General features: G+C 39.7%; 2 protein-coding genes across 3 annotated transcripts; one reads left to right on the top strand and one right to left on the bottom strand.

Moving 5' to 3' along the window:
• The first annotated feature begins 75 nt into the window (after positions 1-75).
• Positions 76-5,453, top strand: LOC131987003 (GTPase IMAP family member 7-like). Its single transcript, XM_059352148.1, has 4 exons — positions 76-174; positions 963-1,004; positions 2,689-2,793; positions 3,060-5,453. Exons 1-4 carry the CDS (start codon positions 153-155, stop codon positions 3,830-3,832), a joined length of 942 nt encoding a protein of 313 aa, XP_059208131.1. The 5' UTR covers positions 76-152; the 3' UTR covers positions 3,833-5,453.
• A 2,161-nt stretch (positions 5,454-7,614) lies between these two features.
• LOC131987002 (GTPase IMAP family member 8-like) lies at positions 7,615-15,143 on the bottom strand. 2 transcript variants are annotated; one of them, XM_059352145.1, is made up of 3 exons: positions 15,082-15,143; positions 9,358-9,913; positions 7,615-8,553 (listed from the first exon to the last, which is right to left on the bottom strand). In XM_059352145.1, the coding sequence occupies exons 2-3, from the start codon at positions 9,896-9,898 to the stop codon at positions 7,793-7,795; spliced, it is 1,302 nt and encodes a 433-aa protein (XP_059208128.1). In that variant the 5' UTR covers positions 9,899-9,913; positions 15,082-15,143; the 3' UTR covers positions 7,615-7,792. The 2 variants fall into 2 exon arrangements, with proteins under 2 accessions (XP_059208128.1, XP_059208129.1); XM_059352146.1 differs by lacking the exon at positions 15,082-15,143 and having other exon boundaries at positions 9,358-10,148.
• Positions 15,144-17,991: the final 2,848 nt, after the last annotated feature.

Genomic DNA, 17,991 nt, shown 5'->3' with positions numbered 1-17,991 from the left:
TTGAAAGACTTGGAAACAAGTTCTTGAAATGTCTTTGCTGTTGGCATTCCTGACCGTCATTCTGCCCTGTCGTTTCATTTTGTAGACCGGAAACACATTGTTCTGTAGCTGGTGGTGGTGGTGTTTCATAACAAGGTCCGACAGCAGCTGTGATGGCGGAGCCTTCACCCCGCAGTAAGTTTGATTTCATCATCTTTTTCCACTGTTTAGTGAACTTACAGTCAGTTATTAATAAAACTGAGCTGATTCTCCTTTAATAACACAAGTTAAATGTTGCTGAAGAAAAACTTTATTTTTTCGTTTTTTTTTACTTTCACTTTCGTCGAAGACAAGATGGCGTCAGAATCAGAACATTAATTATCACAGAGATCAGTAAACCCTCAGCGTTTTAGAGATTCTTTCTATCATAGGCTGAGAAAATATCATTATTATAATATATAATAATTGTTTATATATATAATAAACAATTTTTATATATAATACTTGTTTATTATAGCAATACTTAAATAATAGGTGATAATTATAGTTAAAATGTGTTCTGATAAGTGACTCTTTATATAATAATCATGTTTATTTGTTTGTTGTTGCAAAGTATAGCGATGAAACTATGATCTTTTTTTGGACAAATTTGATTTTGCTTCCAAACTTTTGGCCTGTAGATCCAACAATCCAATCAGATTTACAGATCTGGAGTCACAGAAGTGAATAAATTAATTTATCAGATTGCCAACTTAATGCAGTCACAGTCTGGATCTGAAGTGTGAAACCAGTTTAGCTTCAGCTGAAGACACAAACCTTAAACATTATTAAACATGTCAGTCAGTCTTCAGTCTGCTTTCACCCTGTTAGATAAGAAACATAATAACCATAACTTCACTTGATCCTTACGACTCTGTTAATGTGTTACCATGTTTTAAGTGTTTGTTCAGTGTTTCTGGTTTAATCTCTCCTCTCTCCAACAGAACCAGAACTAAAAAGAAGAGACAGTAAGGAGCATCCTCCAGGTCTGAATCCATCAGTTCAACAGTTTTTTGAAAAATAATTTTTTTTACCCATATGTGTGACATAGATTTGACATTTCAACAGATTTGTATTATTTACTCTATTGTCTATCTCTATTTATTACTCTATTGTAATACACAAACAGGCAACAAACCACGGCAAGCAGAGAAACAGAAAGTTATCACATTCTATATCTGATGTTGTGAACTTCTGAATGTTTTGTCCTCAAAATATTTGCACATTTCATCTTGAGTCTGGTGGCGGGGCCTTGGCCCACGGAGCCACCAGCAGGAGAGGTCTTTGGGGTCTGGTGTGTTGGAGCCTGGCTTCTGTTTCTGGGACATGGCTGCAGCGAATGCTGGAGGTGGGCCTGTCTGATCAGAACCAGAGTGATGTTTTGGTATTGGACTTCTGTTCCCTCTCTGTGTTCTCTGGTACACCTCAGTCCAAAGGTGGATGATCGACTTTGTGGTCGTGTCTTCAGATCTGCTGCTGAACGTCTCTGACACTAAGAGAGGAGCAGAGCTGTCAGCTGATCTCCTCCTGGTGGTGAGGAGGATCAGGTGGAGGGGGAGTGTAGTATATTTTATGTTACTTTTAATCATAAAGTCTCTGCTTTACTAAAAGGCCTCAGTATGACCTCCAGATCCATGCCGGTTTAAACCAGAATAACGTACTATAATATCTGGGAGTTGTCAGACAGTGGAGGCGTTTGGAATTTGAATATAAACAAGTATAGGTTGAATTCCTTTTAAGGTTAAAAAGTAGAATTAGCAGCGTGCTCGTTCCCGGTAGAAACGTGCCCATATGTTGGGTACGGGCTGGAACATTTGAATTAAATGATCTGACAAAGACAGAAAAAGGCAGAGAGACCTCAGGCTTGATCGGAGAATGACCCTTTTTTCAGAAACCTTTGAGATTGGACAAAGTTCTCCTCCGCTGTACTTAGGCAGAGTATTCTGATGTCTGATAATGAAGAAAAATAAAAGGAACTTCGACTTGGTCTTTAATCCACTTTCTCACGCAGAGAGGTAGTACTTTTACACTACAGGAGGCGGCTGGACAGACCTGGCAACCCAAACGTGTAGTGAGGGTGAACTGGGAACAGGCCCCTGTCTGCAGGGTCTTAAACTCACACCTCCAGAAGAACTTGTTCCACATCTTCCATGGGGAGGCTGGGGATTGGACCCGAGTGGGCCTTGTTTAAGCCATGAGGGAGGCCGTCAGACTAAAGAAGCAGGTGTTTCAGGCTTGGTTGGCCCAGGGGTCTTCTGAAGCAGCAGATCGGTACCAGTTGGCCAAAGGGCTGCAGCTGTGGTGGCCACTGGAGCAATAACTTGATAGGATTCAGTGGGACCATGGATGTTCTTGTCACCTTTGGATGAGCTAGCAAGGTTGTTCCAAGGTTGTTCCTTAACCAAATATGTCACTTAACCACTTGATTAAACCTCCATTAGACCTCACGTGTAATTATATCCCTAATTTAACCCAAGCCCCCCTTACCATTACCGTTAGTTGTTTTGTTTGCTAACTAACATTAACGTTAATCCCAAAAGTACGTAAGGCACCGGCCTGACCAATCTGAGGTCATGGTTCTCTGCTTGAAAACTGTGGATGAAATGAATGGATGTTGGGCAACTTATTACTTAACTTCATCAGGGAGCTCATTAATGTTTCTGTTTTCAGACCTGAGGCTGGTTCTTGTTGGGAAGACTGGAGCGGGGAAGAGCTCCAGTGGGAACACCATACTGGGAAGAGACGCCTTCAGTGCAACTGTCAGTCAGTCCTCAGGTAACACACAGTCACTTGCTTTTAATGAGGCACTTTGAATTGTGTTCTGCAGAAGCATTGAGTATCAACATTATGGAGACCAAGAGGAACTCTGAAGGAAGGCCAAACTCAGTTCTGTATGATCATGCCGAGTCGTGCTGCTGAAACACCTGATAACCTGCTGGTTGTTTATCAGCTGTACCGTAAAACCTGAAACTGACCAGTTCCTGCATCCTGTGATGTGAAGTTGTGTTTCATATTAAAAAGCATCTGTTTTCTGTCCTCAGTGACCAGGCAGTGCTGTAAGCAGACAGGTGAGGTGTTCGACAGGAAGGTGACCCTCGTCGACACTCCTGGTCTCTTTGACACGTCGTTATCTGAGCACGTCGTGAAGAGAGAGATCGCCAAATGCATCAACATGTCGGCCCCGGGGCCCCACGCCATCCTGCTGGTCATCAAGGTGGGGCGTTTCACCAATGAGGAACAAGACGCCATCAAGCAGGTGGAGGAGATCTTTTGGGAAGATGCCTGGAAGCACACCATCGTCCTCTTCACTCAGGATGATCAAAGTGGACCAGACATGGAACGACAGCTGGAGGAGGCTGGACCTGAGCTGCAGCAGGTCCTGACGAAGGCTGGAAATAGATACCACGTCTTAAACAACTACAAGACCAACGATCGAGGACAGGTCCTGGACCTGCTGGAGAAGGTGCAGGACCTGGTTGGTGCCAACGGAGGAGAGTTTTACTCCAACGACACCTACCAAAAGGTGGTGAAGATGCTGGATCAGAGAGAGGCCAAGCTCAAAGAGTTCTACGACAAGAAACTGGAGGAAGAAATCAAGTCTGTGCAGTCAAAGTACGAGAAGAAGCTGAGTGAAGCTCAACAGGAGCGTCAACAGGTGGAGGAGAGACTGCAGTCTGAGCTGAAGGAGGTGAAGCGCTACTATCGAGTTTTAGAGAGCGGAGTCCGTCTCGTTGTGGAGCAGACGATCCCCACCGACTCCATGGAGGATATTGTCAAGTTTCATCAAACCCTGAAACTGAAGTTCTCCTCTTAAAGCTTGCTGTTCCCTCGATGGATGTTTGTTGATTTATAATTGTTATATAATTGTTGAGACTTTTTGAAAGTAAAGAAAAGTAAAGTGCTAATTTACTACAAAACATATATAACATTTTCATAGTTAAACGTTAAAAACACAGCGAGCTATGTGTGAAATGTTTTATACGTACATGAGGATATTTGTTTGGTTTTATAAGAAATAACTCAAGTGCCACAGTTCAGAAATTAGAGGTTTGGCCCAATCACAAAGAACATTGATGAGGTGGCAGCTGGTGATCATAAACTTCATGATCAGGCAGTCAAAAAGAAGGCTGGTGTCATTGAAGCAAGTAAGGGGCATTAAAACTCTACTGAATAGGGTCACACAAACCTCACCTGGAGACGCGACTCACCTTCAGTTTGTCTTCCTCTCACACATGTTGTTCATTATTGAATGATTATTTTTTAGGAAAAATAATAAACCTGTAGAGAAAAGTTTGGAGTTTACTATTTTCTTTCTGCAACGAGTTAAAGTTTCTGCAACTTCACATCTAAAGTCTGCTTTTACTGAAACATCACCACTTCATGTGATTTACAACAAAACTCATTTGGATATTTCATTCATTTTCTTTAGTTTTCTCTCAGTCTATTATAATAAAAAGGAATCCTGAAAATAATCAGAACTTCTCTAAAATCAACCAGACAACTTGTATGAAGAAACTGAACTATAAACTCCAGTTAAACCAGTAAAACCAGAGCATAATCACATCTAAATAACAATAAGTCTGTTTCTGCTTTGTTTTAGTGCAAAGAAGTACAAGAACATTAGGAAAATATTTACGTTCAGTTAATATACACCACCAGGCAAATACACAACTTCTAATTCAGTGGTTAGTCTTTATTTTTATTATATTTTCTATAATGTAGATTAATCATTAAAAAAATCTGAAGTCTGATGGGACACATATGAAATTATAAAGTAAACAACAAACCAGAATATGTTTTATATTTTTTATTACTAAAGGGCCACAGGTATTTGGAACTGAAGAATATAGTACTGCACTTTAAGATTAGTGTAAGATAATGTGTCTTTATGCATTATTTAACTTTTAAAACGGTCCTGATCATCCTGATGTAGATTAATGTTCTGTTAAAGAATGTTGTGAATACTTTGAAGATGTATTAAAATATCAGACATATAACAGTTTAAAATGCATCAAACATGTTTTGACAAACACACAGAAATCTGACCAACAGTCTCAGTCTCTGTACAGGAAACTCCTGCTTGATTAAGATCAGAGCAGCTCTGAGTTAGGAAATCCCACTGCAGCATTTGGAACAATAACAGGAAATCAAGAGACCTGACACACCAACATTAGGAATATAGTAACAGAAATATGAAAACTGGGGACTCGCTGTTTGAACCAAGGACCTGTTTGTGTATCTTGAGTATTGTATCTGTTTTGTGATAAATGTCAATAAATCCATAGGGCTGTCTTTCTAGAAACTCTTGTCGTCTTTTAAGATTTTCCACTAGAAGAAACGTCTATCTTTCCTCCAGGTCGAGTCTGACGGGTCAGCTGTGCAGCTTCATGAACACAGGCAGCATAATGTGGGAAGATAAACCTTCTAAAAGTCACTTCTCCTCGCCACACAATGGTAAAAACAACGTCTGCAGCTTCAGTCTGCTCATTTATTTGTATGATTGTTAATATACATGAACAGAATACAAAGTGAAACAGCTTCAGAAATCATGTTACATGTTTGTGAATTATTGATCAGAAAGTGTAACATGAAAGGACTTAATGAAATAATCCAATAACAAGTAATTGATATAGTTGACATGCTGTTGACCTGCCGCCTCAGATTAACTCCACCTGCTGCACACTGCAGAAAGGTTTGTCTAAAATAATAAATTAACTCTTAAAACAAGATAAATGACAATTTTATCTTGGTAAGAACCAAATAATCATCAGGTCACTCTGCTCGGGCCAGTTCATCACTGCTGGCAGCTTTACTTTATCTGGTTTTAAGAGTTCATTTATTATTTTAAGGACAAATTTCCCTGTTTTTCTGACAATTTTTTTTCTGTTTTTCTTACTTTTTTCTGTTTTTCTGATTTTTTTCTGTTTTCAGCTTAACAACATGCTTAAATCTAGAAATAAGCATGTTGAATACTTAAAATAAGACAATAACTCTTAAAACCAGATCAATGATCTAACACTTCTAAATCTAAAGTTTTTTTTATCTTGTAAGAACCAAATAATCATCAGGTCACTCTGCTCGGGCCAGTTCATCACTGCTGCAGCTTTACTTTATCTGGTTTTAAGAGTTCATTTATTATTTCAAGTGTTCAACATGCTTATTTCTAGATTTAATAATCTTAATTTAATAAATCTTGTCAAGGTAAATTATCTGTCCATGCAGCAAGATCATTTCCCTCAGATTTACTGTTTGATCTGGTTTTAACACCTTTATTACAGTGTAAAGATGTCCACCGGCCTCAAGACTTAAACAATGCTGCTCCTGTTTGTAACGCTCATTTAAAGCAACAATCTATACATTTAACAACATTATGCACATTTACTGTACTGACTGTATTCCCACATCAACAGTGACTCATCTGTCAGGCCTGATCAGGAAGCATTGATCCGTCTGTCAGCTGATCGATGAGAGCTCAGCTGTTGGTTTGATTTGAGCTCCTGACGTTAGAGGTTCAGGATTAAGAATCTGGAGTAAAGAGCTGAGACCAAGGTGATAATAGTTTGGGATTTTTCATTCGTTTTAGTTTTAATTTCGTTGTGATTTTTTGTTTTCAAATTCAGTTAGTTTAATGAGTTTTTAGAGTGTGTTTGCTAGTTTTAATTAGTTTTTATTTTTTGGGAAAATGCTTAGTTGTAGTTTAGTTTTTATTAGTTGTAGTTTAGTTTTTATTAGTTGTAGTTGTTTTGTAATGGGGTATTTGTTGGGTCCAGATTCAATAAGGTCACAATAAATGTTTCCTTTATTTCCTTTGTCTGATCCATCTCAGCCCCAATAAGTTTATTAAGTCATAAAACCAGATAGATGAAATAGATTTCATATCAACCAAAAAGGTTTACGGATGAAAAAAGTTGACAAAGACGAAAACGAAGGACATTTATACTATAATTTTAGTTAGGGCCCGAGCAGGCAACGACCTGCGAGGTCGTATAAGTCATACCTGGCGAAAGATTTTATAATCTATTGTCATCCGGAATTTTCACCACTAGGTGGCGCTGTAATAAAGGAAAGTGCGTTTTGGCTAATAACTCCCACATACTTTAACGCACATTCAAAAAACTTATATCCACGCGTTCACTGAGTTGTGCTGAATCTCGTGATATAAGCCACTCCCATTTTCGCCTCAAGTTTTTTTTTGCAAATTCGCAAAATGTCGCAAACCTACTTTTTCGAACTCCTCCTAGGCAATTTCGTCATTTTGCACCAAACTCTGCACACAGCATCTATGGACCCTCATGACAAAAAGTTATTAAAAGAATATTGATTACCCAAAGAATACTCAAGTTATTAAATAACAACTTCCTGCAGGTGGCGCTATTTTCAACACATAACACAAAGTGTTGCATATCTCCACATTGGTGTGTCTGAATGACATGAAACTCAGGTTACTACTTCCCCATGAGCCCCTGAGGCTCGCTGCAAAATTTTGGCCGATGACCACTAGGTGGCGCTCTTTAAATTGAAGTATTTTATATCTCCAAATCGGTTGGTCGGATTAACACCAAACTTGGTGTACTTATTGTCAATGCCCTCCTGAGCGCAGTCCTAGTTAGTTTTGTAACCACAAAATACCGTTTCAGTTATCTTTTTTTTAAAATAACTCTCGTTTTTATTTTTATTTCAGTTAACAAAAATGTTTTTTCTATCCTAGTTTTGTTTATTTCATTAGTTTTCGTTAACTATAATAACCTCGGCTGAGACAGAAGTGTCGGCCTGTTTAAAGCTCGGGGCTCATCTTCTTATTTTCAACTGCTTGTATCCTTCTAATGAATGCAAATGCAAACAAGCTCAGTGAGACAATTACACAGATTTTATAATTATGTCGCTTCACAAATCTACTAATTCCTCTCCACACTGTGGGAAAGAAACCTGGCTGAGTCATCCTGAACTTGTCTTCTGTGTAGTGTCCTCCACCGTTAGCTGAGACCATCTCATCTATCTGATCCAGGAACTTTCTGACCTGCTCTCTGTTTCCTCTGACTCTGTTATTAAACACACAGAACCTCCCACCACACATGGAGACCAGGTCTGACACACATCTGTTGTAGCGGATCAGATCCTGGATGTTTCGGCCTCGTAGCTCGTCTCCGTAGGTGAACAGCACCATGCAGTGATGACGAACCTCGCTGTCCAACTGATCCTGCAGCAGCTTGAAGACTCTGGTGTCGGCTGGCGTCACGCTGCCGATTCTCACCACCAGGACCAAGGTGTGTGGTCCTGGACCGGCCTCGGTTAGGGACCCCAGGATCCTCTGGTACAGCTGAGCTGGAGTCACAGCTTCAGGGATTCCTGGAGAGTCGACCACAGTGACCCACCGACCCTCCACCTCTGCAGACCCAGAGACCGTCTCTGAACTGACTGAATGGAAGCCAGAGACTGTTTGAAAGCGCTCTGATCCCAGGACGGTGTTTCCTGCTGAACTCTTCCCTCCTCCAGGAAGACCCAGCAGCACCATCCTCCTCTCCTTCAGAGCACCAGCTGGAAGGAAGAAAACACTATGTGAAGGCCAGACACTACAGCTTTTCTTCTGCACTGCTCAGTTTTGATATCATCCCCATATCATGTCTTCTCTGAGAAACATCTGAGTGTATATTAATATTGGTTCAGTAGAGTGATGGTTGTGTTGTCTCCTGTTTTACACATCTCAAACAAAGAAAAACATCAAACTAACCAGTTTTAACTTTTTTTAAATTATATAATTCAAACCTGATTTACCCTGTGCACCCTGTGCAATGTTAATGTTTTACCCTTTGTGCAAAGAATGTACCTAGAGGTGCACAAGGGTGAAACATTTTATCCATGAAGACATGACCATCACAGATTCTTTATGGCTTTTGACAGTCGTGTCAGATTTTTTAAATGATGGCAGTGAAAAACATTGATTCTAATAAATCAGTAAAATAAAATAATAACTTTGAAATGTGTTTTTTGTCCAATGTTCAGATTAATGTTCTGGAAATATAAGCAAATCGGTGCATATTTACTGAGTTAGTGCCTCATTTGCATATCTACAGGGGAAGTTCCTTGGTGATTTCTATAAGTTAAATAAATGACTACGTTCTCAAATACATATTTTTTTTAAGTATTCAGGATTTTTTGGTGGAATATGTTTGAAAAGTTTCCCAACACTGCAGACATGATGTCATCCCTGAAACTGGTGGAAGCAGATTTACTGACCCCGTCGACATGAGAGCTAAACTAATATTTAAGTCTTGGTACTGAGTGGTTCCCTTCAGGCCCGTCAGCTCCGTTGGGTCTGAGAACGTGAGAATGAAGTGGTACCTGGTTCGGTTCTGAGGTGTCCCGTCTTCCTCAGCAGCGCTCTGACTTGATCCTGTTCTCCATCTTTATTGTTGATCAGATGACATCTCCCTGAGAAGGTCCTGCCGTCTGATGAACTCTCCTCTTCAAAGACCAAGTCCTCCAAGGATCCGTCCCCCAAAGCGTCCCCGTGTGTGAAGAGCAGGTGAGACTGAGAGAACTCCTGATGTCCCAGGACTCTCTCTGCTGCTCTCAGAACCCGACCCTGCTCGCTGGAGAACCGACCAACACGGAACACCACCAGGAACAAACAGGGTCTGCCGGACTGCAGGAGCTCCTGACACCAGGTCTTAATCTGTTTCTCAGATCCAAATATTCCAGGAGTGTCCACCACTCTGATCCGTTTCCCAAACAGAGTGTCAGTTCGGTCATAGATCTCTGTCGTCACTGCTCTGGAGGATACTTTGGACTCAAACTCTTCTCTGCCCAGGATGGTGTTTCCTGAAGCACTCTTACCGACTCCGGAGTCTCCCAGGAGGACGATGGTCAGATCTGGATCCATGACTGGCAACAAAACCTGCTGAGACAACAGAGAGGAACAGTTAATAACACTAGAACATCAAAAGTGTAATTTAACCTTTCTGCCACCTTTTGTAGAGGTGGAGACGTAGAGGTCTGTAGGAGAACAGCAGGTCAAATGTTCCATTCTGCAGCCTCGAGGTTAGAGCAGACATGTCAGACTCAGGACATGTATTCGCCCACAAGATAATAGTTTATATCAGAATTGGCCTGCCGCTACATAGTACGCACACCATAAATATGTTTCTGCACCAGGTTGGGTTCCAATGGTCGCACTCCCCTTCCCCTCTTTATTGACAAACTCATCAGAGTCTCATGCTGTCACTTCAGGTCAACTTTAAGCTAACTAGCCCACACAAAAATGGCCAAACGAAAGGTGGACTCTGAAAACAGGCTGTCAAGAATGATGGGAGGCAGAGTATCTTTTTACGAACACAACCTCACAGCGCCGCTGTGTTGGAGTTCTCCCCAAGGAACCAGAGGAGAAGGTCTCTGACTGTTGTCTGTTCTTATGCACCAACAGCAGGCGGAGTACCCGGCCTTCTTGGAGTCTCTGGGTGGTGTCCTGCAGGGGAACCACCTGGGGACTCTGAAGTTCTTCTGGGAGACTTCAACGCTCACGTGGGTAACGATGACGGTACCTGAAGGAGGTGATTGGGAGGAACGGCCCGATCTGAACCTGAGCAGTGTTTTATTATTGGACTTCAGTTCTAGTCACGGTTTGTCCATAACAAACACCATGTTAGAACATAGAGTTGCTCATAAGTGTACCTGGTACCAGGGCACTCTAGGCCAAAACGGTGGACTGCCCCCTCAGGGTGGAGAGAGGCACTGCCCCCTCTGGGTGGAGACAGGTACTGCCCCCTCTGGGTGGAGAGAGGTACTGCCTCCTCTGGGTGGAGAGAGGTACTGCCCCCTCTGGGTGGAGAGAGGCACTGCCCCCTCTGGGTGGAGAGAGGTACTGCCCCCTCTGGGTGGAGACAGGTACTGCCCCCTCTGGGTGGAGAGAGGTACTACCTCCTCTGGGTGGAGACAGGTACTGCCCCCTCTGGGTGGAGAGAGGTACTGCCTCCTCTGGGTGGAGAGAGGTACTGCCCCCTCTGGGTGGAGACAGGTACTGCCTCCTCTGGGTGGAGGGAGGTACTGCCTCCTCTGGGTGGAGACAGGTACTGCCTCCTCTGGGTGGAGACAGGTACTGCCTCCTCTGGGTGGAGACAGGTACTGTCCCCTCTGGGTGGAGAGAGGTGCTGCCTCTAGAGAAGGAGTTCCAGTATCTGGGGGTCTTGTTCAGCAGTGAGGGTAGAACGGAGCGTGAGATGGACAGGCGGTTTGGTGCAGCGTCAGCAGTGATGCATGCGTTGTACCGGACCGTCGTGGTGAAGAAGGAGCTGAGCCTGAAGGCAAAGCTCTGGATTTACCGCTCCATCTACGTTCCAACCCTCACCTATGGTCCTGAGCTTTGGGTAGTGACCCAAAGAACGAGATCACGGATACAAGCGGCTGAAATGAGCTTCCTCCGTAGGGTGGCTGGGCTCAGCCTTAGAGATAGGGGGAGGAGCTCAGACATCCGGAGGGAGCTCGGAGTAGAGTCGCTGCTCCTTCTCCTCTAAAGGAGCCAGCTGAGGAGGTTTGGGCATCTGGTAAGGATCCTCCCGGGCGCCTCCCGTTAGAGGAGTTCCAGGTCCAACTGGTAGGAGGCCCCGGGGAAGACCCAGAACACGGTGGAGGGATTATATCTCTCTCCTGGCCTGGGAACGCCTCGGGGGACGACATTGGTGGGAATACTGTGCTTCATCTCCTGCCCCCGCGACCCGGCCCCGGAAAATCGGATGAAAATGACTCTAAAATCACAGCTTACAGGCAGGTTGTCTGCTGGGCCTTCTAGGAAGTAACCAAGTGCATTTACTCAAGTACTGTACTTATGTACAATTCTGAGGTATTTGTACTTTACTTTAGTATTTCCACATATGTACGTTTACACTTTTACTTCTCTACATCTCTGCAAGTATTGTACTTTTTACTCCACTACATTTAACTGACAGCTTTACTGTCCTACAGAGTCTAACTGCAGTAACACAAAGGGTTAAACTGAGAAAAACTGCTTCAAAGTTCTTTAACGTGTTTTAACTGTCAGCCACATGTTTTATAGGTAATTATGTCATATGACTCTTATTTCTACATGTAGTGATGATGTCATTTTTATGCTCAAAAATCATGATGATTTATTTGACCTTTGACCCCACAAACATAGTTAGTGCCCTCTGGTTTTGCTGTAAAAGTTTCTAATAGTGATGATAAATATTAAGTGTTTAAGTGTTTAAAAAGGTGCTCTATTCAAAGATTTGTGTATTTTAGCCTTAATATCATTTTATCTCACCTTTTTACTTCATCACTATCTAGATAATAATTTCCCTTTTAAATAAACTTATAATTTCTATTATTTTTGTGTTTAAATTAGTATATATATCCAAAGCAGATGGTGGTAAGTGCAATTACTGATTGGTTTTGAGTTGCATTTTGTGGTTTTTATGTCATTATTTCTCTGAAATAAAGCAAAATTGAAATCTTAAACTTTGTCACAATATAAAACAGACATCAAGGAGTTCATTTGTTTAGTTATAACTCAATTTAGACCAAAACTGTAGTTACTGCAGTTAGACTGGTAGGATAGTTTAGTTATATATATTTATTTAGTTATTTAGTTTATTTTCAATAAACTGCTACTTTTATCATTTTAAAAGAAAAGCATTAAAATGTTTATAAATAACTCAGGCATAATTGTACAAGTGTCTTTTTGAATAAATGTCAATCATTTTTTTTCATTTATGTATTTCTAAAAGCTCATATCTCATTTTTTTAAATTCCTCCTTCCATATTGAATGTATTAATTACATTAATTAAAATATTTCCTGTTTTTGCAGAAAATTTGTAGAGCTATAAAGTGTCATGTAAAATGTGTTTTGCTTTTTTAGACAGAAAGAATTGAGGGAGAAACATGACAGAGAACACGCAAATACAGACAGAAAATGAACAAGGATCCAAGGAAAAGGGAGGAAATCCTACAAGAACCACGCAGAAAGTAACTAGATTTGAAATGTTGCTTTAAAAAATGCCACCATTACATAATTAATACATGAATGAATAAATAAATGAATAAATAAATAAATAAACAATAGATTATAATGTATTGTCTGTGCATTCTTCAAACAGGTATCATGAAAAGAAGGCTGAGGGGAGAAGGGAAATCTAAAAAGTATCAAAAAAAAGATGCAGCGCAAGAGATCAGATCAGTATCACTCAGTGATATTGTGAACAAACTAACTCTAACTCTCCAGGTAAACTCTCCAGGTAAACTCTCCAGGTGAACTCTCCAGGTAAACTCTCCAGGTAAACTCTCCAGGAGGCTCAGAGGAGCCAGAGGAACCAGCAGAACCTCCACTGGCTCCTCCTCCTCTCACTAATGTGGTAGACCTCCTTCTCCATCAGCAGAGACCAACAAGATGGACCAAACAAACAAAAAGAATGAAAAAAGAGCTAGCAAGACTGCAGAGAGGAGGAGGAGGTGAGGAGGAAGAGGAGTGGAGGAGGAGTAAAAGAGGAAGAGGAGGAGAGGAGCAGGAGGGAAGGAATAAAAATAAACAAAAATAAAACAGATAAAATCAAAGTTCAAGCTTTTCAAGGTGTTTGGGTTAGTGAGGATGAAGAGGAGGAGGAGGAAGAACTGTTAAAAACTGTTTAATTTTAAAAACTATTAGTTTAAGGTTTAAGGCGTTAGGTTAGGGTAGAGAGGATCAAGAGAGGAGGAGGAGGAGGATGAAGAGGAGCAGAAGAGAAACACATTGACAGAAAAACTAAAAACAATGAAGGATGAAGAAGGGAGGAGGAGGAGGAGAGGAGGAGGAGGAGGAGAGGAGGAGGAGGAGGAGGAGGACAGGAGGAGGAGGAGGAGGAGGAGGAAGACAAAACACCAAACATGTATTTTAATGTATTAAAACATTTTCTAAAACAAGTTATTAATTCTAGATTTAAGGTGTTTAACATTTTGTAAATTAAATAGAAATGGTTTTAATACCTCTGACTTTGTCTTTAATAACTATTATTTCTGTCCTTTCATGTGACATATTGTCCCATAGTGTGACACAAATAAATGAATCAAAAACATGTTTCTATCTCAAAATACCTTAAAAACAGTTGAATATTGCACTAGTAGAGATACAATCATCACTCATATCAAATTGTTTTGTGTTTTTCAACAGTTTTGAAAGGTTGACAGCAAAATTTGACTTGCGTTTATTGCATTTATTGAAAAGCCCAACAACTCTTGGGATAAAAATAGTGTTATTCATAATTTAATATTACATACATTACATTATATGTAAAGAAGTTTTTAACAATGAGGATACATCTCTCTCATTTTATTTATATAATATTTGAAAAATAATTTCTTATTCTTTTTGAACTTCACACCATAGGACAAATTTATGGCGCTGTATATATATATACATATATATATATATATATATAAACCCCGTTTGGAACCATTCTGCATAAAGAGTACTTTTACTCTAAGTACATTTAGATTCTGATACTTTTGAACTTCACTAAGTTTTTATTACAGGACTTCGTGCTCTTATTTTGTAAACAGTATTTTCTGGTTAAGGAATATGAAAAACAACAACAGGCATTTTTTCGTTTCTGTTTTGTAATTATTGACATTTTTGTTACTAAAACTAGAAAACGAATAAATGTTAAAGTCTATCTCCTTCTGACCCTGATGAGTAAAAACACGGAAATCAAATAACTAATTATTGTTTTTATATCCTTTAGTGAACGGAAAAGATATAAAAGATATAAAAGAGACAAAGAGACAAAGAGACAGAACTGCAACTGGACAGAAAGTTGATCCGTCATCATCACAATGTAACATATTAATGTTATAATATTCATATAATTATTAAACCTGAAGACCTGAAACATGATACCAACAGACACTTTTCCTCTCTGACATGACTCTATATAAACTATAAACTATATAAACTACAGACTATATAAACTATAGACTGTATATAAATATAAATATAAACTCTAGACTGTATATAAATATAAATATAAACTCTAGACTGTATATAAATATAAACTCTACATTAAAGTTAAAGACAAACTCACATGAAATCAGCAGGAGAGCGTTTCTTCTTCCTCGTTGCACAAAGTGTGTGACGCAGTCATTTGACGGCTCCGAGGGCGGAAGTACGGGTGAGACCTTCAAAGTAAAAGCCCCAGCGGTGGTGTGTTTATATGGTACATAAAGTTTGAGCGCTGCTGTCTCTCTGCTCACTGGTTCCGGTCTGAAGAATAAACCGGTTATAACGTTTGTCAAGCACTTTATTTTGAAGGTTTGGACCGGAAGTTAGTGTAGGTTCTTGTAAGATCTTATTCTTTTTTCTTTTTCTTTTTTTTACCTGTGACGGCACAGAGAGAGAAAGAGAGAGAGAGAGCAGCGGAGATGTCAGCCAGTGAAGACTTCAGTGAGTTTAACTTTCTCTTTAGTTTATTTTGGCTTCATCACATAAAGCTTTATAACTTCAATGTTTACATCTGAAGAAAAGTTTGCTTATTGCAAATCTCAACAGTTTCCAAATACAAAAAATAGACTCTTGACTCTGTAATATATATGTTATATAATATATATAATATATAATATATAATATAATATGTTAGTGTTGGAGAGTAACTAAGTACATTTACTAAAGTTCAAACTTTAGTAAATGTTGATGTGCGTTTACTTCATGTGCATATTTCCATTTATGTCACTGTATACTATTATACTACGATTATTGTATTATTTACTCCACAACATTAGCAGACAGCTTTAGTTACTTTCAGATCAGATTTAACATGAAAACTTGATTAAACATTTTTATAAATTAAACCAGATGATTATATATTAACTAGTTACAATCAGCCAAACCTTGATGAAAGTTAAATGCTGCTTACATAAATGCATCAAAAATAATAATATAGCAATATATGTAGAATTTATTTATGTTTCTGCAGCAAAAGCCCAAAGTGGCGTCTCGCACATTCTAATTAAACTATTCCATCATATACACTGATTGTAAACATGAAGAGAGTGATTATAAAGGACAACAAGGCTGTTATACACTTCAATGTGCTCCTTTTTGTCTTTAAAAAAAAAAAAAGCTTCTTGTGTTTAGCAAGAGTTTATCGTCTTTATTTCTGACCAGTGACACGGACAAGTTTAGGAACATCACTGTAAACAAGACACGATTACCTCCTGTCACTAAACACGTGTAGCTTTCAAAATAAGAGCACATTAAAGTGGTAACAGAATCCACCACAGAATTTAGAAGAAAACTTTCAAAATATGAAAATATTAAATAAACATATAAGAAGCCTTATTTTCCTTTACAATAGTTCCCTATGTTCAGTGATTAACATCTATCTATCTATCTATCTATCTATCTATCTATCTATCTATCTATCTATCTATCTGTCTGTCTGTCTGTCTGTCTGTCTGTCTGTCTGTCTATCTATCTATCTATCTATCTATATGATGGAATAGTAGCATGAGAGTGTGAGAGGCACCAAGTGCCCCCCTGGAGAAAATTGTATGCACAATTCCCGCTGTTGTACAGAACTCGTATCGAACCATGACTTCTGTGTACCGTTCGACCCCTAGTATTAATACTAACATTACACAGAGTTGGGCTTTTTGGGATGAATCCATAACTTTAATTGTTCGCTGTTATCATTTTTTCCCCTTTTTTTGGTAAAGCGTCTTTGAGTTTAGAAAGCCGCTATATAAATCAAATGTATTACAATTATTATTATCTCTCTTATTAATGTTGTTATTGTTGTAACGTACACACAGTACATGTGTCTCTGTGAACAGGGAGAAGCAGAAGACGCAGTAAGGAAGAACCTCCATCAGGTTAGAAACCTTCCATCAGTCTCAAACTACACATTAAACACAGCAGTTAAACAGTTAATTATATATTATAATATGATAAACAGAATGTTTCTGAATGCTCTGAGACCTGTGCCGGGGAAGGATTTCACGTCTTCAACGACCTCTAAATCAACGATCTCATTTTCTGAAATGCGGTGTGGATGTTTCCAGTCGCAAAAAACGTCCACAAATGCATTTTTTGTTGCCGCAAAAAGTTTGCAAGCAAAGCAAAACACATGTCCAGTTGATGGTGAATACACCAACCATTCTCATGGTGCTAGCTGTCCATTAGGCAGGCGACTGTACATCATGTCATTGGTTAAAGAACGAACCCAACCACCTAGTCTGCAGTCTCTTGTCGATGCTGGGTATTTTCCTCGTCTGTTGTGGAATGAAGAGGGCCCTCTTTTAATGAGAACACTCTTTACTTTGTCACTGGATATATTTCCCCACAACGCAGGATCAGTAACAGTCACACATTACTGATTTAATCTTATAATTTCTACATTCAAATTATAATAATTTAACATTCAAATTATTTTATTATCATATTACATTTTCAAAACCACATTCATTCCGATGAATATGCAGTGTTTCCCACACATAGACCCTTCTGCACCGCCACAGAATAGAGACCGACCGCCACTAAATGATTCTGGTTTTTTTTTCCTCTCTAGGGGATTAAAAACTGTAACGTCTGTAACGTTAGCCTACACACAGAAAACACATTCACATGAATAAATAAGTGTTTTAAATGAAGCGGGCCGGTCTCTGAGCTGCCAACACTCTCCGGTAACGTTAAGGCTTATTGATGGTTTCCTTAAATGCCGTTAACGGGACGAGAGCATCAAAGCGGCTGCTGCAAGCTAGCTACATCCAGGGTAGGTTCGCTTCCTGTTTTCAAAGTAAAAGCACAAATCCTATCGTTGTAAAGGGCAACGGGCATTTTATTTTTGTGAATGTAACCGGAAGTGCGTTGCTCACGACGGCTAGCTTGAGTAGCGGTGAATTCATCCAAACAAAATAGTAAACAGCTGGTATTTAGACAAATGAACGAGGCACTGGGGATCTAAACGGCTACTTTCTCTCCTAAAAGGGTTTAAAAT

Source organism: Centropristis striata, chromosome 15 (genome assembly GCF_030273125.1).
Source record: "Centropristis striata isolate RG_2023a ecotype Rhode Island chromosome 15, C.striata_1.0, whole genome shotgun sequence".
NCBI classification, from domain to species: Eukaryota; Metazoa; Chordata; class Actinopteri; order Perciformes; family Serranidae; genus Centropristis; species Centropristis striata.
Note: the sequence above shows the minus strand (reverse complement) of the source record. Positions and strands in the feature narration are given on the sequence as shown.